A 22,270-nucleotide genomic window follows, 5' to 3' on the forward strand; every position below is an offset into this window, starting at 1 on the left:
TAATAAAAAGACAACCCATTTTTTCAAATGGGAAAAGGATCTGAGTCGGCATTTCTCCAAAGATAAACAAATGGATGATAAGCACATGAAAAGATGCTCAACATCGTCAGCCACCAGCGAGTGCAAATCCAAACCACAGCAAGGTACCACTGGGACAGTTACAAACAAAAAGACAGATAATAACAACTTCTGGTGATAATCTGTGGAAATCAGAACCTTCCCGCATTGCTGGGTGTAGCCACTGTGGAAAGCGGTTTGGCATTTTCTCAAAAGGTTGAACATAGAGTCATCATCTAACTCACCAATTTCACAACTAGTTACACACCCAAGAGAAGTGAAAACACACGTCCACACACAGATCTGTACACAAATGTTTGCAGCAGCATGATTCATAATAGTCAAAAAGTGAAAGCAAGCCAAATGTCCGTCAACTGATGAACAAGTAAATAAAATGTGTCATATGCCTATAATGGAATAACCATTCAGACCTAAGAAGTCATGAACTACTGGTAAATACTACATGGAAGAACCTTGAAAACATTACGCTAACTGGAAGAAACTTGTTTCAGAGAGCCACATATGTTATGATTCCACTTATACGAAATGTCCAGAATAGGCAAATCCATAGAGCTGAGGGGGACTGAGGGGAAATGGGAAGTGACTGCTAACGGGTACGAGACTCCTTCCAAGGAACACTCTACAATGTAGTGATGGTCTCACAACTCCGAACATATTCTAAACTACTGAACAGCACACTTAAAACGAACTGTAAAATGTGAATTATATCTCAGTAGAGCAATTATACAATTTTTTAATGTTTTCCCCAAATACGTTGCTGCCAATAAAAATTCATCATCATGAAGTGTAAGAAAAGACTGCTCCACACGGACAGAAAGTCACCCACTCTGACATGACATGGCCTTGAGGGGGCGGGGGTGGGGGAGGGAGGGAACAGGGGCAGGAACCAGCGTGGCCAGGAGTGAACAGTCAAACCCAGGTGGTAAGTGATAGAATCTTTGTTACAGTCTCCTATCCCTGTATAGGTTTGAAACATCCATAATAAAAAGCTTTAAAAAGATAATCAGTTGCATTCTATAAAATGACCCCCAGGACACCTGAAACCCCCATTCAGGCGCCAGCCGCTGCTCACCCTGGGGATGAAAGCAGCAGTGGTGTGCAGGCTGGCTGCTGGGGTCAACAACAGCCCAAGTCAAAGGGCTGCCGCAGGGCAGGGGACGGGGGCCAGCAGGGAGCCAGCTGGGGGCTGGAACACTGCTTCCTGCTGAACGGTCAGGCAGGGAACTCAGGCCCTCTGGCTGGAAGGTAGGGGAAAGGGCTGGGGGAGACGGGCTGCTGGCACTCAGTGGAAGTGCTCTGGTGCCATCAATTACTGAAATCTTTTTTAAGCTTTAGAAAAGTTTTCCTCTTAAACAGAATTTCCTACAGACGCTGGTGTTGAGTGAGAGGCAAATACTGGGTACCTGTTTTTGTCGGGGGGAATAATTCTGCCATTCTGCCATGTTGTTTTTTAACTGGCCGTTTCTCTCTGGTTTTATTTACTGTGATGACACTAAGTATTGTTACTTGGGAATCAAGGTGACAATTTAAGGTAAAATAAACACTATGGGTGTTTGGCAGCAAGCATTACATGCCTACTATGAGCCAGAAGCTCTCCAGGGGTCTGGTGCTACAAAGGTGAGGAGAAAGCAGCCCCTACGTGAGGCGATTCATCCTCCAGGTAGGGGGACACAGGGACACAGACACTGACAGAAGCGAGGTAAGTGCTCTGCCAGCCATGGGACACAGGAGTGGAAGCAACAGGATGTGCGAGCCACGTCTCGAAAGGAGGGACAGAGGAGTTCCACAGACAGAAGCAGCAGTGTGTAATGTCCCAGGCCACGCAGACAGCAGCGAGGCAACAGGAGAGAGGGTCATCCTTGAGGCAAGCCCGGCAGGTGGCCCAGCCAGGGGGGCCTCAAACACTAGTGCACAAAATGATCACCAGAGGGCGCACATCAGACACACAGATTTAGCTCCAACTGGAGATTTCAACCCGGTAAGTCTGGAGTGGGGTCCAGAAATCTGCCATTGATAACCAGTAGCCCAGGCAGTGACAAGCTGTGGAGTTTGCTTTTTTACCACAAATGATTCAAAGCCACTGGAGGATTTTAAGGAACGATGAGATAAGATATGTAAATTAAGACTCTCTCAGAAGTTGTGGGGGAGACGAATTGAAAGGAGGCTGCAAAGTCCAGTGGGAAGGTGACTGAGGGGGGAACAAGAGAGTCAGGTGGCATCTGTCACTAACCTGATAGTGGAGAGAAAAAGAGAGCGGCAGGCGGCTTCCAGATTTCCCAGGAGGGCAGGTGGCTGAGCAGAGCACGGTGCCATCGAAAGAGATGTGAACACAGAGCCAGAGGGGTGGGGGGGTGCTAAATTCAATGTGTTTGTTTTCATTAACCTGTTGTTTTAATTCAGGACCAGGTAGTTCACCCATATTTAGCTCTTTCAGAAAACTTCTCCTAATTTCTCCAGTCTCCCCCTCTTTTCCTGTATGATCACAGGTAATTATATGTACTGACTGTTGCTCCATGTTTTAGGTCTACATCTTGTTTCCCAAAAAAATGCCTTTAAGGGAGCCCCCTTGAAGGCAGATAGCACAGCCTCCAGTTGGTTACAATTCTCTACAGCATGTACTCCAATGCAGAGAATCTTAATATGTATTTTTTTTAACCTAAATCACTCTTTATTCAAAAGAAATATAAGAAGTTCTCTGAATGCATTTCTCCAAGAAATTCAAAAGCAATCACAAGCAGACATTACTTTGATTTCATCAAAAATTTAACCGACTGTAAACACGCACGCACACACCAACAAACACCACTGCCACACACGGGCACTCTTACCATGGAACAGACTGTGACACTTTTACTTTAGAAAAAGCTGAAGTATGTTTCCACAGGGCAACAGTGTGGAATTCAGAGTCACACTGCAGCACATTAAACTTGGTGAGAACTTTTAAAAGTTTATATAAATCAGGAAAGAACAACGGTGGTTGACAGAGCCTCGGGGAGGGGAGAGAGGGGAGTTTATTCAACGAGCATAGAGATTGTTTTAAAAGATGAAAAAGTTCCGGGGATCTGTTGCACAACAATGTGCAGATAGTTGACACCGTACTATACACATTAAATGGTTAAGAGGATAAATTTTATGTGTTTTCCACCACAATTTTTAAGTCTTTGTAAATTTTACACATCCAATTAACTGAACAGCTATACATCTGGAAAAAGATTCAAAGTCTTCCAATTTTTGTTAAGGCCCAAGCAGCAAGTACTTGCCTTTATAATATTATCTAAGAAGAACTGAAATTCTAATGCATTCCCTGAACTTCCTTCAAAACTTTTCCATAAAACACATTTTTACAGCAAGGTATCTTCCAGAAAAGGTATCAACAATGACAAAAATAGAGAGTAATAATTTGGGACTGAGATTAGAACTTTTTCTTCACATCCAAGTTACACTTGCCAATGTCTTAGAGTCCAATAGCTCGATGTGACTTCCTGTGAAAATAGCAGCCCACTGTCCATAACCCCTCCCCTCCAATTTCCATTCTGCGAAAGCATTTTCAACTCTTTCATCCATTGTGTTCCTTTGGTTTTCCTCTTTATCTCTAAGCAACATATTTGCAGTTGTACTTCCTGATTTTAAGCATTATCTATTGGCTTCCTACTATGATAGAATATTCAGCTCTCTTTTACTTCCCACCAAGACGTTATGTACTTACATATTTCCTTTCTTCCCAACATATAGCAGATTTTAATTCTGAAGCTAGTCTATGTTTCTAGCAGGGTAAAACAAATAAGTAACCATGTCCTTGCTACCAGAAATCATTCACTGTCCACGTAACAGATATGAGATAAACATAAAAATCAAAGAAATTAATAAAACTCTTTAATGTTAACTAGAGATGTTACAGATAAATTGGAAATAGGAATATAAACTCCCATATGCATGCACAACATGTGTGCACACACTTGCACACACAGATATACATATAACCATCCATCCACTGCAGGACATAGATGCCATGACATCCTGGTAGCAATGAGAAACTTCAGCACCTAGATCTTGATTTCTAAATATCATTTCCCACCAGAAAGAAGTAAGGTTCCACAGAGAAATGGCTGACTGCAGATCTGAGGCAGAAAAAACACAAGATGAGCCTGGGACATCATTGGATGCCAAAAAGCAAGGAGGTGCTCTAAGTCAAATGGTATCATGTCAAAGGATACAAAAGAGCTTGAAACATCTTCCACTGGCCAACTCTGAGACAATCTGAACACTAAAATGAACCATGAGTGTAAATGGTTGTAAAATACTGAATGACTGAATATTCGTGAGCCCTAACAATGACCAAAGATAATTTTTTTAAATAAGAAAAAAACTCATTTATTACAACTAACTATGCAACTGCAGCAATTCTTATTCTGAAAACTGACAATCAAAGGCGTTTACTCAGCCTTTTTTAGAAAGAACTATGGCTTGGCACAGTTGATGAGGGGAAGCCCATTTTCAGAAGAATGCCAGCATCTAGCCATTCTCAAGGAAATGACAGTTTGGGGCTTGGTTCATCAATGGATGCTACAACCTTTACATGAAAGATGCTGAGGAAAGGGACAGCTGCAGTGGCCAAAGCTGTACTAGCAGGTCCTGTCCCTTCTTTTGGAGAGTGGTTTTTACCAGATAGCCAGAGTTACCTCACCAACTAAAGCGTATTCTTCATGACTAAGTAAAGCACGCATTTAAATTGTGCTTATGCAAGCACTTCTGTCCAGCCCTCAGTGTTATTTTCATAGTAAGCAAGGCAGATATCTCCTTTATGAAAAATAAGGAACAAGGAACATGTGAAAATGTGGAGGCAATCTTGACCTGAAGCTAAAAGCTTGTCCCTGGAATCAGAAAAGTTAGTACGTGCTGTCTTCAAGGACTCGAACTGAAAGTAAGCTGGTTGGCTCAGATAAGAAACCAGACTGTCAATTATGTGTTTAGCAGGGCTTATTTTTGCAGTCCAAATGGCTCAGTGAATATGTCACAAATTAATGACCCACCATGCAAGAAGGGTAGCTGTTTCTTCTTTGTATTGTGGGGGCGATAAGGATAGTGGTTCCAAGAGTATAGTTCACCAAGGAAAGTCTCTCACCCACCCCAACAAAACCTCAGGGGTACAGAGGAAACAACTGGGGGTCAACAGAGCAGCTCCCTGGGCAGTTTAACCACGAAGCATTTTAAGCTTCTTCTAATCCATCTGTTTCCCCCCAAAAAAGGCCTCATGCCTGTGATACATCTTGTCACTTTTCACCATATTGAACACCAAGTAACTCCTAGCCAGAATTAGAGATGCTCATCTTGCAAGCAACTTCATCTGTCTCTCGTTTCTCTGGCCCCCTGGACCTGGCTGTGCTCTGCCTGCTCCCCATGGCACCCGGGGGAGCTGCAGCTGTGACTCCTCCTATGCTGCCCACAGCCCTCCGCGCTGCAGCCTGCTCCGTGCCCACAGCCCACCATTTTGCAGCCTGTTCCCTGCCCACAGCCTCCGGCGCTGCAGCCTGCTCCCTGCCCACAGCCCCCTACACTGCAGCCTGTTCCCTGCCCACAGCCTCCTGTCCTGCAGCCTGCTTCCTGCCCACAGCCCCCCATCTTGCAGCCTATTCCCTGCCCACAGCCCCCCGCGGCGCTGCAGCCTGTTCCCAGCCCACAGCCCCCCGTCTTGCAGCCTGCTCCCTGACAGCACCTTTCTCCCCTAGCCATGCTTCTTGGCTCCCGGAGCCCAGACCCACAACACGCACATCCCCCACGGTAACCATCACGCTGCAGCGGGGAGCAAAGAGCAAACACCTTCTGGGAAGTCCACTTCGTCTGTGCCAGCCGTTACTTGACTTCTGAGGCTCGGGTCCCTCACACACAGAAAGAATAAAACCTATATTGCAAGCACGTTATAATGATTACAAATAGTGTCTGTAAAGTTCCCAGGACAACGCATACAATAATTAATCGAGACTGGCTAGTGAGAACTGTAGTCCACGCCAGCCGAGGCATCCTATTAATAGTCTACACTCACTGGTCACTTACTGCACGGCGGGCACTACTCTAAACGCTGTAGAAGTACTGACTCATTTCATCCTTAGGAGGTACTGACAACTACTTCCATTTTACAGGCAAGAAGCAGCAAAATTCATAGTAATGAGGAGTCCTTCCACGGCTCCCCATTGTCCCCCACTCTAGCAAACAGGCCTCCCCGCAGCCTGTCATCACGGCCCCACTGGTGACTGATGCACCAGATGAAAATAAACCGGGCAGCTCCGCCAGCCAGCCTGCCCAATGACCCTGTTTCTCTGCAGACACCATTCTTCTGCCGGAAATGCCACTCCCTGTGCAACAGACATCCAACTCTGTCCTCCTGGGAAATGTTGCTTTTTCCAGAACTATACTCAAACAGCACTTCCTCTGTGATCTCCCTGGGCTTCCCCAGCTCCGTGGGGCCCCCTCTGCCTTTCACTCACTTCACTGCTAGCTCTTCCTTTCTTCTCTAATATTGGATTGTCTGGCTGTGTGCCCCTATCCCCTCCGACTTGTGAACCCCGAGGGGGCAGTGATGACATTCTCCCCCTCTGTCTCCAGCGACCAGCATGAAGCCCAGCCCAGGCTTCAGGGCCTAGTTTGGACACACGTGCTGAGGGGCTCTGCGCCCACCTGCACAGCGGTGTCCTCATCTGTGAAGTGGAAATAAACTCTCTCTCTCACAGAGCTTCTGAATAATAAATCAGAGAATGGACAGAGTAAACACAGGGCCTAGCAAGTGTTCACTAAAATATGGGGGGTACCATGGTGCACCACTGCCATCCTGGGAGACCTGGGGAGGGACCAGCAATCCTCACACAAGCCAACAGGAAACACCTTCTTAGGGTCCAACAGTAAAAGGAGGAAGAAGCACCCCCTCCCCAGGCAGAAAAGCTCATTTTCACAACACGTGTCAGGAGCCGATTCAAGCTAGGACTGTCCGGAGGATGGAAACCCCGCTCGCTGCATAGGGGGATGCTGTACCACTCAAGGAACACTGCCACAGTGATGGCAAGAATGGCAGCAATACTGCAGCCACACAACAGACTCATGTAACTCGTTAACTCAGCAACAGTAAGACTCCTCCTTATTGTAAGGAAAATTCCTGCAGATAAATGTACAAGGCTCTGTGCTATTTACTATAAAGCCCCAGTTTCCAGTCTGTTCGAAGAGTTTAATTACGTAACTCTGTGTAAGTTTTACTCTTATATTTTTAAGTATTAGCTAGTGCATTTTAAATGCTTTTCTCTGGTGAGCTCAAAACATTGAAGACAACTAAATATCCTTGTTTTAAAAATGAAACTTCGTTCAATTCCAAAAATTACTGGAACCCAAATACGTATTATGCCTGGTGTTCCTTCCCTCGAGTCTGGTCCACTCACCTATTAGAAGGCATTTTCTAAGCATCATGTTCACCGTAACCACCTTTTTAGGTCTCATGCAAGACGGAGAATTACAATCTCTTCTTCCAAGCTTCCCTAATTCACCTCTATTTAAAAACCTCTGCTGTGATGTTAGGATGTGTCCAGGTCAAATAATTCTTTGACGCCCCCTCCCGAAATCACACGTCAAACCTCACCCAGAAAGCCAAGGCCCCTCCTGCTCCTCTCCCCTTTGGGTACACACTGCACGGGGTACGTCCCTGCCTGGTGCAGGCTCCCCAGGGCAGCAACTCACTGAATCCACATCTTAGATCTGTAACTCTCTGCATAGTGACAGTGAGGATCTCTGTGTTGCTACGTTTAAAGAATTTACACAACAGGCCTGCTCCCTTGTTGCCGTTAGCCCACTTAACTTGAGGAAAAACTCTCTTCAATAAAACCAAGCAGCAGTGCTTAACACCTCTGTTCCAACACTGAATGTAGGAACTGAAAACAAAACATACGTTTCTATTACAAAGGAATAAAGGCCATTTCTACTGAACACACTTTATAAATCCTAAGAACAATCATCAAGTCAACGGAGGCCATAAAACCAACGCCAGAAAAGGGTGACACTCGCTAGTCAATCTTGCCCCAAACGTGCCGAACGATTCTTTTCACTATCAAAGCCAGAACATAGAATCTATTACTGCAAGTTAATCTTCTGAAGTGTATGCAGTTTAATCCAATCCAACACATATATATGTGTGTGCTTGCTTGGCTGTATAGCTTGCTTGGAGTGTGAAACTTGCCGCATTATGCCTGTGTCTACACAGCCAAATGCTTCCAAACGCACTGTGTAATTTGCTAAAGGAAGCTGAAGGAGGTGCTAAAGACAAAGTAGAGCGATATCAGGTGGAGCAGTGATAGCAAACCAAGATCAGATATTTGAAACTGGGTGCTCTTTTCATATAGTATAAATAGTGCACTACATTTGCATTTTTAAAACACAGATAAGAATATAGAAAGAGCAATTGGATAGTTATCTAGTTAAATTGCCTATTAATTAATTACAGAATAAAACAGTAACTTTGCGGTGGAGAAATCCGCATCACATTGCTCAAAAGATCAAAGTTCTCACAGCCGGTCCTAGGACAAGGCGATGGGAGGTACTGAGATGCTCTCAGCGGCACTTCAGCGATCCTCCCACCAAAAGTGCAAAACTGAAAAACTGAATCTGTTCTAAGCCCCTGGACAAACACAAATCAAGGGATATTCTAACAAAATAACCCTGTCCCTTTCAAAAATGTCAGGGCCAAAAACAAGAAAGGCTGAAGAACATGACAAAGGCCACATGGCCTGTGGATTGGATCAAGGCTGAGAAGACCCAAGTGCGGAGAGAGGAAGGACTTTGCTGTCAATCACCCAGCCACGTAGCAGCAGCGCTGGGATGAATACAGCCCAAAGATTCAGTGAGTTTACAAAGTCTCTCTCCGAGATGCTGGACCTAAGTGGTTAGGGGGGATCTCCTTAAATTCATGCATTTTAAAAATACTTTTGGCCTAAAGCATTTTTTAGGTCAAAGCTTTTAAACTCTACTGTGAGAAAAGCACAGTAGGCACTTGATATTCATGGCTTTAATGTTCACACATTTTAATGCATACGAATAACCATAAAGATCATGTAATACTTTGTAAATAAACTGAATCGAAAACAGACTCATATGTGTTGTGTGGTTTATGAAAGAAGAGGAAATACAGCTGGTGGGTGAACCTAATCAAACACCCACAGAATAGCGGGTATGCAAATAACAGAAATTTTAGCTGGCGGGGGGAGGGGGTTAGGAAACAATCCTCCCCCCAAAGCAACTGGTCACACTGGTAAGAAAATTAATAGGAGAAGTAACAAATCCAAAAAGAAGTCCGTGATGTTCTGAGTAGAACATGGGAGCCAGGCTTCCCTCCATTCACAGAGGAAATTACGTGGTCCTGGTCAACACCTTTACATCCCGGACTCCTAGAAACTCTAGCTACACATTCTTCACAATGATGATCAGACCTTCATTTGTCCTAAAGCTGCTTTACATTTCATTTGGTAGAATCATCCCTGCATGATCACCTTTTTTTTTGCCTTTCTGTGACAGTTAAAATCAGATTAAACTGAACATCAAGGAAAACATGAACAGGAACAAGTTATCAGAAAACATGAGCAGCAGCTGAGGAACAGAGGAGTCTCTCTCCACTGCAGCCAGTGATGCTGGTGCTTCCAAGGACCATGAACTGGGGGAAATTAGAGGGGGGAAAAAAGCATGTGTGCATCTGCACACACACAAATGCTTCAAGACTAATTATTCACTTATTTATGAAAAAATGACTGAGCATCTGTATGCATGGAGACCCAGCAAGGAACAAACCTGACAAAATTTCTCACAAAGACACACTGTAGTGGAGAGTCAGCAGAGATAGGTGATCAATAAAGTAAAATATAGCATGAGAGGCATTAAGAGCTAAGAAGAAAAGTGAAGCAGGACAGGCAGACGGGGCGCCAGGGAGATGGTGTTTTGGCTGGAATGGTCCGAGAATGCTTCTCTGAGGAAGTGCCCTCTGAGCCAAGCTGGCAGTGGGGGACGGCGAGGCCGGGGAACATCGGAGGGTGGGGGGGACAGTGGTACCCCCGGTCAACGCCTGAGGTGGAAACTGCGCACAGGCCACTGGTGGCAGCAGAGGTACCGGTCCGAGTGAGACAGGCAGCTGTGAGAGGGTGCCGCGCACAGGCGTGCGGCCTGATTTCTGTCTCAGCGGGATCTATGAAGTAGAAAGTCATCGTTAGGGGAGCAAGAGAAGAAACAAGACCAGCTAGAGGCCCTGCAATAAACAGCGCAGGCAAAGTGGTGGTGGCGGTGGTGGTGGTGCTCTGGGGCCAGAGGAGTGACAGCGCAAGGAAGAACACGCTGTCGGATTCTGACTGTATTCCGAAAGTAAAGCTGGCAAGATTCCTGAGAGAGTGAATGCAGAGTTGTGAGAGAAAGATCAAAGTCCAGGGTGACAATATGGTTTTTACCTTCACCTACCCAATGACTCCGTGTAACATTTACTAAGGAGAAGTCTGAGGAAGGAGCAAGTTTAGAGCTGGTGAGAAATCAAGACTTTGATTTGATATACGTTAGGGTTCAGCCTAGTCATCATCAAAGTAGAGGTGGCTAGTTAAGCGACTAGATATCCAGGTTGTGGGGAGAAGTATTAATAAATGCAATGGACATATGTGTAGAGAAAGACAGCTAGCTAGCAAGACAGATAGCTGGATACACAGATAGCAAGAATGCATATATGTGGGGGGAGGGTAGAGCTCAACTGGTAGAGTGTGTGCTCAGCATGCACAAGGTCCTGCCTGGGTTCCATCCCCAGTACCTCCATTAAATAAATAAACCTAATTACCATCCCCCTCAAAAAAACTCAATAAACAAATAAATAGATTAGATAGATTAGACAAATAGACAGACAGAAAACCCTATTTTTAAAAAAAGAATTGCACATATGTGTTTGTGTATGATGTAGGAAAGTTCAAGAAGGAAAACATGGAGAACGGAGAAAAGAAACTTAAACACTGTATTTTACCTACTTCAGCACCATTTGAAGATATTGTAATGAGAAGGTACTATTTTAGTAATAAAAACGGGCATTCTTCTTGTTTCCCCCCATAACATAATAAGCTGGTGAAAAAACATTAGATGTAGACTTAACAAAAGACTCCTATGAAAACGACACTCAGAGACAATCATTGTTAACTTTGTCAATTATTTCCTCACATTTTTTTCTTGATATGTACATACATACACTACACAGTGTTATTTTAAGTATCGTTCACTTTTGCTTATTTGTTTTAACACACATGAGGTAACGCTGACCTCAAAGTGGGCAGTCATGGAATTAGGCCATTTTTTTGTTTTGAATTTAAGTCTTCATGCTTTTCAAGTGGGCTCCACCCTCCAGTCCACTAAGGCCCCCAACCTGTGCCCAAGCCCTTCACCCGACTCACTTATCTAGGATGCCGTCTGGATCTGAGGACATCTGTACTTTCTGACCCTGCCTCTCAGAGCTCTGTAGTTGAGGGGTCTTCCTTAAAAAATCATGTTTCTATTTCATAAAGAATTATTTGTAAAACCTAATCTTTAAGTGGACATCTTCATAAATAATTCTCTGTGCACATCTCTCCTGTAGCATCAAAACTTTTATAAACAATGTTTTAGCACCACCTCAAGGAGTCACTGTCTAGTCACCAAACAGCAAAGACTGACTGAAAATAGTTTCCTTCAGTTCATTCAATGAATATCTACCACAAGCCAGTGCATGTGTGTGTCTGTGTTTCTGTGTGTGTATGGGGGTGGTGACAGACACAAAATCTTAAAGGATAATTTCAGACAGAGAAATGTGCTGTGAATAAAGTAACAACACATGAGAACATAACTGGGAGGAAGGTGAGAAAGAGATGAAATGCTATCTAGTATTTAGTGAGGTGGCCAGAGAGAACCTCCAGGGGAAATGACCCTTGCGCCAAAGTCTCAGTGAAGAGTGGGAAGCGGGCAAACACCCCAGGGAAGAGCAACCTGGGTACAGGGAGGAGGAAATGCAGAGCGCCGAGAAAGGGAGCTGTGTGGCACTTAGAGGACAGGAGGGAGGCTGTGTGGCTGGAACACTGCAGGAAGAGGGCGCAGATCGCGGACGGCGCCGAGGGCCACGGGAAAGAATCTGGATCTTTACTCTAAGTGTCATGAGAAACTACCATAAAGTTGTAACCAGGGACACGATATGATCTGGTGGAGGCTGGAGGATCAGCACAGCAGTTGTGGGGAGACTAGAACAGAATGTGAGGAGCAAAAAAAAGGGCAGGAAGGCCAGTTAGGAGGCTGCCACCGTAGCCGAGCCAAGAGATGAGCGGGGCTTGAAGCAGCATTTCAGCAACTGCAGTGGTGAAAGGTGTGCAGACCGGAGCGTTCTGGAGGGCAGAGCAACAGGACTTGCTGATGGAATCCGGGATCTGCCCCTGGGTGAGCAGGACCAGCCCCCCACCCACTCCACGGGCGACCCCTGGCCTTCTCAGGACTCACCTCGCCACTGTGTACCGCAGGCACAGGAAACAATTACTCACAGAATCACTGGTGAAATGTAAGACATATCATACTGTCTCACTTACCCAAATTGGGATCAGTACTCTGACGTTTCTTAATTTTCGCTTCAGAAATAGCAGAGTAATAGGCACAAGTCATCTTGATCAGCCACGCTGCTCGAACCATTGGCACTGAATACTTAGCTAAATATGCAAAAACATCTTCTTTTTTACTAAAGATGGGGACCTAAAAAGAAATAACATATTTTTAATCATCACAGATTATGTCTGTCGCTAGGCAAGAAAAGGGAAGCAAAAGAAAGAGACTGAGTTCCTGCCGGCTATAACAAAGTATACCCTGAATGGGTTTTCAAACAGCACATGCAGTTTGAAAAAATATATATATATAAGCAAATTGTAAGAGAAAAGAATCAAACTATGTTTAGCACGTTGGCAACACAGTTTTATCAGTTGTGCTCTCTTACTTATGAAAACAAATTATTTTCAAATTCTCAGATGCCTAAAGCCACTCATCATATCAACAAAATAGGGAAAATAATTTCCTGACAGTCCTCCAAGGAATTTATCTCAAAATTGGAAGGGACAGATCAAGTGAAAAGCTATCACTACTCTGCACTTTATCGAAGAACACTTTTGTATAAAGTTTTTCAACTGTAATATTTCATAAGAATGACAATTTCCAGAAAGCTTCTAAAAGTGCCCTTAGCCCAAAATTTAAAATAGAGGCTAAAGGGATGAATCAGTGGATCTGCCTAATAAGCACTGAGCTGGAAATAGCTGGATAATTAATTCACTAGTTGAAAGTAGGCACTTGGGGCAGTTAATTATTTCTTCCAGACCACAAAGATACTATTTAGCAAATTAGTATCCCAATGAACTGCTGAATGGCTTGAAAGAGTTAATCCACTCTTCTAGAATTCCTCATAAATATCCTAGGAATAGCCCATTCATCTAAATATGATCTATCCAATTTATCAATACAGAGTAACACAGTGGATAAAGAGTATGTTGGCTGCAAGGCAGCAGGATGGAAAAAGTGAGACAGAGAAGTGGGCATGCCCCCACACCCATGATGAGCACCCCTGTGTACCGTTCCTGGCCCCCACCTATATGGTTAAATCCATCACTCCCAGACTCTTTATCAATGTGACAATACCAACCCTGTCCGCCGCCCAGGAGGGTTAGAAGGATAAAGCAAAAGAATTTCATGTATCAAAATTATAACAACTTTCAGTTTGTTCCCAGTTCCAAGGATTTTTCCATGCCCCCGCCAAGGTGTTTCCAAGCCATGGACCTAACCTTCTCTTCTATGAGGATCCTGGAAACCACAACCACGGACATGACTAGCCCGGTCTCTATGCCCCAAACTCTTGCTTGATTTTGTGTTGAAAATCAAAGCTTCAAACCAGTGAACTGATTGATATAGCACGGCATTTTTCTCTTAGTCAAGTCCGCATTTAGACAGTGAATTTTTTGCATTATACATATGGTACAAATCTGAGTATTCACAATCTTGGTACAAAGTGTGATTCTAGAATTAAAAAGTACGTGTTTTCTGTACACAGCCCTCCCTTTAAAACAAGTTATTTCACGTGGTTCTTCCAAAAGAAACATCAAGCTGTTTGAATGATGAGGAAAGCTGCCTAGTTGGGCAGGAGATGCGGTGTGTCCATATCCTGTATTTCACGGGCAATTGAATAGACTTCTGACTGTGTACAGTTCCCGCCTTGCTTGCTGACTTTAGAATGTAACCCTCAGGACAGAGGCAACTACACTGCATGCACAGAACTCCAGGGGAGGCTAAAGACGCAGGGCTTCCTTTCTGCAGGCCACAGCGACACAACCTAACAAGAAAATGTCCTGAAATTTTGGCTCACAAGGCACATCCTTCATGGAGCACAAGGCTCTGAGTTTACTGTTGTCGAGGCCAGGGACAAGAAAGCCACAGACTTATACATTCAGTTCACGACCAGAGCTGCTGTTTCTCACCAGTACATATAGTACGGTATCAGGGAGTCAGACTTCAGCTGTCAGGGTCAGGTTCCCTCTCATTCAGATGTACCAGAAGACTATATATAAGATCAAGGTCTAAAAAATAGGCAAATGCAAAAAGTAAAGTTGGCGTCTCCAAAGAAACATTACTAACAGCACCTTTATGGATGCCTAAAGGATTTCTCTGGAACAGTAACTGACAAGAAGGGGGTTAAGGGGGAAGGGATGTTCTCAACACGTGAAACGTTTAGATGAAATAGCAAACAAAACTGAATCTTATATTAACAGAACAAGGCCACCCTCTCACTCACTGCCCCGACTGGCAGAACCCTTAGAGAAATGGTTGACTGAAATGAAGGGCTTTAGAATTCAGGAGAACATATGTGAAGAAAAGTTACTTAATTAAGGAAGAAGACACATTTTGATGGCTTTGTCAAATTTACAGTTTGGGCCAACTCAGGAAGGAAAACATGTTTACACTGACTCAAGTATGACTTCCCACTGTGATGGATCCCATTTTCAGCCAAGAAACCATCTGATTTCAACTTGTAGCTGAACTTAGGCAATCCCTGGGCAGCTGTTTGGTTTCTAAATCAAGCTGGAAGTGCATCTAAGTACCAAAAGAAAACTAAGACACCTAGCACGTGATGGTTTTCCATCACAAACGGGCTGCCCTGGTACTGCCTCTCCCCTCACATGCTGGTTGCCGTCTGCATCCTCTGTTTGCTAGGCAGTGGTAGAGGCGGACGGGAACTCTGGAGACCACAGAAATCCAAGTTGCCTGAAGTGAACACATCACCCCTGGTGAACTGCTCAAGACCTAGAAGGACATCCCTTCCAGCAAGAAGTCCCCTTTCCCAAATCTAGCTATGACCGTGATTGAATTAAAAGGCCTTTTACAGGTCACTGTTGACCCCTCTCTGTGGCTGAATACTTGGAGATCTGTGGAGCTTTATAGTAACAGAAAACCAGGTCCGGAAATCTGATCCATCCCATTTGGGAAACTGTTTTGAACTCTACATCAGAGCTGGAAGATGACTCAGGATCTGAGCAGGAAAACGAAGGTCTTCTGTATTAAGCCATCTCACAGATGAATACCAGAAATTAAAGAAGTATTTCAACTTTCCAATAGGAAGAACATGCAGAGAATGCAACCTTTTACCAGACTCTGAAAGAGCGTTCACCATCTCAAGAAGATGAAATGATGAGGAAAGGATGGGAAGGAATGACTCTTGAAATGCCCAAGAAATGAATACTTCAAGGTGTATTCAAATGGTTTTACAAAGATGACATCTTCAACTTTGCCAAGAATGAATGTCAGGCTTACCTGAGGGACACCTGACTTGGCCAGAGGCAGCTCCTAATAAAGAGAGAAGAACAATGGCTAACACACTGCACCAAAGTCCACCTCCCTCCTAACAGACAGAGACCATTACACCCCTAAATCAAGGGCATCAATCCCTCGCTAGTTCACTTTCAGGAAATACCCCCAAAAATGCATTCTAAAAGCTTATTAATTAAAAAAGAAAGAAAGAAAGAAAAATCTAAAAAGAAAGATGTCAGGCTGGCGACCTGGGAGTTGCAGGTACTAACCAACATGGAGTGTATGAACTATTGGTAGAAAGCCACTGAATTTTGAAGGTCGGCCTTTGACTTCTATGGCCTTCAGATACAATTCACAGGCCACCGCGGGCCCACGTGGTAAAGGTTCACCACTGGAAAAGAAATGCTGTGCGGGTCAGCCTGTGTGGAGAGAGAGGCACCACCTGAGTAGCAAGAGAGGGTTAAGCTGATTGTCGTGCTTTCCAAGGATTTCAGCTGCCTTCTACCACTTAAAATCTATGAAAAGCAACACAATGCTCTGACACTAGGGCAAAATAAAGCCAACGGGAGCCACAGGCATTGTTTGCAAAGAGCTGCTTTAGAAAACAAACACACAAAATCACACAGGAACGCTCTCCTCCAAACTCGGCCTGCACCAAACCATTCGTGAAAACAGTATGAAGAACAGAAGAGGGGCTCCCCTAAAACTAAAGAAAGGGTTTTAGGGGAGATGAGAAAGACCTGGGGGATTATCTGAAAGGTGTGCAAGAAGTCAGAGATCAAGACTAAGAAGGAAGTTTCTAGCTCTTAGCTAAATATCAAAAGACATTTCATATTATTGGGACTGTAAAACTGTTGAATCTGTGTAGTATTCCCACTCGAGGAAAATGATCAAAGGGAAAGATTTTAAAAGAACCCTCCCTCCCCTCCCCGCAGTCCCCTTCTCTCTCCACTCAAAAAAGCTAGGAGCTACAAGTAAGCCTGCTTGTTTTGTTCTGAAACTTCTTCAGAGACGTTTTTCCAGCACACACAGAATCACTACCTTTATTTCACTTGTTGGGAAGGAGACTTAGTTTAAGAATTTGGATGGATACTTTTCAAGACAAGGAAATAACATTAAAGCAAGGATTTCTATTTAACACATTTTAGACATCCTGACCTAAGAAAACTGAAAATGGAACAGAAATAAGTGAAGTCTCATTGCCTCTTCTTGATTTTAAAAACTTGTCTACCGAATATCCACATAAACAGCCTCATGTGCGGATTGTTTAGGTCTACAGGTCTACAGTCTGTCCCAGGCACCACATGGCGTCAAAATGAAGGGGGAAACAGCCTATGTGCAGTGCACACCTGGTGCAGGATACCTGTCACTGAGACTGAGGTTTGGAGAGAACTGGGGAAAAGAAATATATGCTTGAACATTATCTCAAATATCTTCATTTCTATAAGGCCTCAATTAAAACAATGCAAGAGATACTTAATACCTTTTTCGCCAAAATAGCAAGTGGTTTATTTCCTGCTAAGTCAGAGAACCAACTATGAATCGCACTCTGGGATCGAGCAGTAACCAGCCAATAATTATCTTTAGCATTAACTTGTGGTTTCTTCTTTCCGGTGTCCTGGAAAGTGTTAAGCTTTAGTTTCTCAGCTAATATGCTGCTAAAATAAGCTCCAATCTGTGGAAACAAGAGGAAAAAAGAAAAAAGTTTAAAGACAATAGGCAGGTATGTTAGTAAATATTAGTATTTTATTTCTGTTGTTTTAACTAAAAGTCTTTAAAGAGCCCATTGAAAAATAAATTGGGAATCTAAGTCCCTGAAGCCAAGAGTTGTGATTTCCTTACACTAATAAAGTGCAAAAACTCCCACAGTACCTTTGTTTCACTGCTAACGAGAACTTCAAGGAAAAAAGAAGAGCCTTTGAAAAAAATCTCTGTAAGATAAAATTAATTACATCCTGAATAAATTTCAAGAGATGGGGTTCTGCTTTAATCTTTAGCTGTACCTCTCCTTTTTCAGACTACACACCCATTTGGAGAGAATCTTCCTCCAGAGAGGTGTTGCACACAAAAGCAGAGCCTGGTAATCACACAGCAATCATTCTTGTCTTGTCTCATCTTGATAGCACATATTTTTGGAAAGGAAACTCTGTATTTACACTCAGTGCTTTAAAAAAAAAAAAAAAGAGCCTGGAGAAATCTAATTTATTTAAATGGCAAATTACAAAAGGTTCAATTAAATTAAGTATCAACATTTTTGACTGGGCTGCCAATTTCATGAGTGCAAGTGTTCCAAGAGAAAGCCAGCGCTGCTTGCTCTGAGTGGAGCAAAGTGGCAGAGGGAGCTTCTGTGAATGACCAGCGTTTTCACATTAACCAAATAAAAGGGAAGAGAAAGGGACAAGAAGGAAGCGGATATTGAGTGAGATCTAAATATGAAGTGAATCCACAGAAAACCTGCTGGAATTTCCAAGAATCCAATCAAAGCATCACATTTTGTCCCCTGGGAATTTCTTAATAATAGGAATGTGAACAACAATTTCTAATAAGTACCTTCAGTAAAGGGTAGCAGACAGTTGCAATCAAGATTAAAGCAAGATACCTACCCTGCTGAAGCAAAATAAGAATCATGCCATGAGCATGAGTTAATGCTCATGAGTCAATAAACAATTAGTCTATAGGTTGGAACACAGTTGTAAGCAATTAACCAAGTTTATCTACCAGGGTGAAAAGCTGGTACAATTTTTTTTTTAATGTGAACTGGCATTCCTTGATCCTTGTAATTGATGTACAATAAAAAAAAAGTCTGTTTGCTGTGTTGATGTACTATGCTAATAAAGATTAGAGTAATTAGAAAAAAAGAAGTATGAGCTTTACTTTTTTTTAAACTTCATAGTATGTTTTTTTAAGCAAAGTTCGTAGAATGTCCAAACAGAGAACAAATTAAATGCAAAAATTCAGCAAGAAACACTTATCTGAAAACAAGCAGCCAAGAGTAACAAATTGTTTACCTTTAAATTTCTCAATCAATATTTGGTCTTAACACCAAGGGCACAAGACACCTAAACTATGTAGACTGTTTTATATTTAGAAGTTCTCTTATTTGCAATTATGTAAGAGCATTTTCGTCATAATAAACAAAGGTCTAAAAAAATTTTAAATTCCTCTGAGTACTATCAAAGAAGACTATCCACAGTGATCTGAAAAGATTATTCAATTAAATCAAGCCAATCATTAAAGAGATTTGCAAAAATTGTTTTAAAAAAAGTCTGGGCAATCTCTTTTGCAATTATACTCTTTCCTATGTATTTAACAGCAGCAATGGAACACAGTGATATATATGTTTCACTTCCTAACACATCTTGTGAACAATTGCATAACTGTAAACAAAGTCAAAGTTTCCAAACAAGCAAGACCGGAGAAAATGCACATTAGGACAAGAAAAAAATCAAAACATGAGAATACATTTTAACAACAATATATTCATCTTATTCCAAAATCAAAAAAGAGCCTCACCCCAAAATCTGAATGTCTACATCCAAGTAACCACTTTGATTAGTTTCTTATGTGTCTTTCCAGTGTTTCTTCGTGTGAGTACACATGAACAAACATGAATATATTATTTTTCTCTTTCTTACATGTATACCTTAGGTACATTTTGTTAATGTCTGAAAGCCTTCCACATTTGCATTTGCAGAGCATCCTCATTCATTTTTACAGACATAATAATGTACTGTGTGGATGTACCATATTTGATTTAATCAAGATCCTGTCAATGGACATTTGGAGTGTTTGTTTCGAACTTTTGCTATTACAAATGAGCTTAAAATGAATGGCCTTTCCTACTTATTTCATACATGTATAGCTATAGCTTTCGGATAAATTTCCAGAATTCAGACTGTATGATTCTGTCATTTTAATCAGCGTTGTCAAACTGCCCTCCAAAAGGTTTATGCCTATTTATACTCCCTCAGAGAAGGTATGAGAGATATGGTTTAATTTAAAACTTGTTTCCCTTCATCCAAAGCTATTTTGAAAATGATTCATTTCGTAAGAAAATGGAAAAAGGTTTACGGGCTACACCACAGTTCATGTATTCCATATTTATAAGATCAAATTCCCCTCAGAAGGTCTGAATCCCTGAGTAAATCTCACAGGAAGGGTGAGAGCAGCAGAAGTTGTAATGGGTGTTATTTCCATTTCTTCATTTATTTAAACTGACATAAGACTTGATACAACTAAGAACAATTTGGCAGTTCCTATTAAGAGACATAAAACATTCATACTTCCTGTTACAGACTGAATCATTTATTCCCAAAATTCAGATACTGAACCCCTAACCCCCAATGTGACTATTTGGAGACAGAGACAAAGAGGTAACTGAGGTTAAGTGAGGTCCTAAGGGTGGGGCCAAATCCAGTATGACTAGCGCCACTCTAAGAGGGAGAAGACCAGAGACACCTGCACAGAAAAGCCCGTTCAGGACACAGTGAGACAGCAGCCACGTACGAGCCAAGGATAGAGGCCTCAGGAGAAACCAGACCTGCTGAGACCTTGATCTTGGACTTGCAGCCTCCAGAACTGGGAGAAAATGAACTTTCTCAGAAACTCAAATTTCTGTTGCTTACGCCACTCAGTTTGTGGCATTTCATCCTAACAGCCCTAGTAGGCTAATGCACCTTCTAATCAAGTAATACGCTGCTGGGAAGTTATCCTAAAGAGCAAAAGCTATGTGCTCAAATATGACCTTGGCCTGTTTATAAATAACCTAAGAAACTGGTAAGAGGCTAACTGCTGAACACTAGCAGCTTCAGTCGACTACAGCGGAAAAATGACAGGATGTTACCTGTCAGCTAACTACTATTAATATGAATACTTCAGCCTCAAGGAAACGTGCACACAAAATGTTACTTTTTCTTTAAATATTTAAGTTAAGGAACATGAAAAGTTTTATAGATGGTAGTGATATTTGCACAACAATGTGAATGTATTTAATGCCAAAGAATTATACACTCAAAGATGTTAACATAAGTTTTACGTTATATTTTACCACAAAAAAAAAAGGGAACACAAATTACAACACATACATAAATGTAGTTGTGATGTTTAAAAGGTATTAAGATTGGAAAAAAACAAAACTAAACACACTGCATTTGGTCAACAGAAAAATCTGTAGAAAATGCTTCCATTCTCTTTCACATCACTTAAATATTTCAGTTGATGGTTTAGCAAATTGTCAATTACATGTTTGTGTATACATGTACGCATATAAAAAGATCAGAAGTGATATAAAAACTTTCAATAATGGTCACCTCTGGGAAACAGAAAAGAAGTGTAGAAATTTACTTGTATGTTTGATTTCTTTTTATTTGTATGTATGATTTTTCAATTGAATAAGTATTTTAATATTAAAAAAAGAAATAACTCAAATAGGATGAAAAATAAAACCTTAAGAGTTACAGAGGGGAGGGAAATAGCTCAGTTGTAGAGTGCATGCTTAGCATGCACAAGTCCTGGGTTCAGTCCCCAGTACTTACATTAAAAAAAAAAATTAAAACAATACAAATAGGAACAGATACTTTATATGTGTGTGTTTGTGTGTACATATATATATAATTGTTAACATAACCACACAGAAAAAAGACTTAATTTTTTTTTTTTACACAACACTGACTACTAAAGACAGAAAGTATGGTAGGACAATTGTAAATTTTACATAGTAATTTTGTTGTTAGAATGATACTGGTTTAGTTTATTCTGGAACTTTCGATGCAATTGTAAATGCAGAGTAAATGAATAAATATGTTGATATTGCTGGGATCTACGGTTCTCACTCTGAAAGGAAGGAGATACAATGATGGAAAAGAAAAAAGGAAAAAACCCTGCGGTACTGAGTTAAAACTGATGGATGGGTGGGTGGAAGGATGAAAGGAAAGAAGAAAATAAAAAGAAAAAAAACCTAAGTATGTTTCCCATCTCTGTCCACTGACAGGGCCTAGAAGTTACAACCCTCTGGTAGCCATGAGCAAGCCAGGCATCCAGATCTGGACTGGGGCAGAAAAAGAACAAGATGGCCCTGGACTGTGTTATTGTGTCAAAAGTGAGGAAGTGCTCAAAGAATGGTGGAGATGTCAAAAGGACCCAAGAACCGGTTAAAGTACTCCCACTGGCCAAATGTGAGCATCAAAAGGAAAACAGAAGATAATGCAACAGATCTTTAGAAGAGTTCAGGGGTTCAAAGTGATACTGAAAAATGGGATGTCCTTTACAAAAGAAGGCCAATTAATAAATGTATGAGGAATAGTAACTACCAAACCAGCATTTTATAACCACAGGCAAAATAAATCATTTAGGA

General features: G+C 42.1%; 1 protein-coding gene across 3 annotated transcripts in view; it reads right to left on the reverse strand.

The window, feature by feature from the left end:
- Window positions 1-22,270, reverse strand: part of MED12L (mediator complex subunit 12L) — a 625,134-nt gene that overhangs the window by 241,817 nt on the left and 361,047 nt on the right. For all 3 annotated transcript variants that reach the window (XM_074369503.1, XM_074369491.1, XM_074369496.1), the window contains 2 exons: window positions 17,402-17,593; window positions 12,669-12,828 (listed from right to left, as the gene is read on the reverse strand). In XM_074369503.1, coding sequence (XP_074225604.1) covers window positions 12,669-12,828; window positions 17,402-17,593 — 352 coding nt within the window. The remainder of the gene's footprint in view (window positions 1-12,668; window positions 12,829-17,401; window positions 17,594-22,270) is intronic.

Source organism: Camelus bactrianus, chromosome 1 (assembly GCF_048773025.1).
Source record: "Camelus bactrianus isolate YW-2024 breed Bactrian camel chromosome 1, ASM4877302v1, whole genome shotgun sequence".
NCBI classification, from domain to species: Eukaryota; Metazoa; Chordata; class Mammalia; order Artiodactyla; family Camelidae; genus Camelus; species Camelus bactrianus.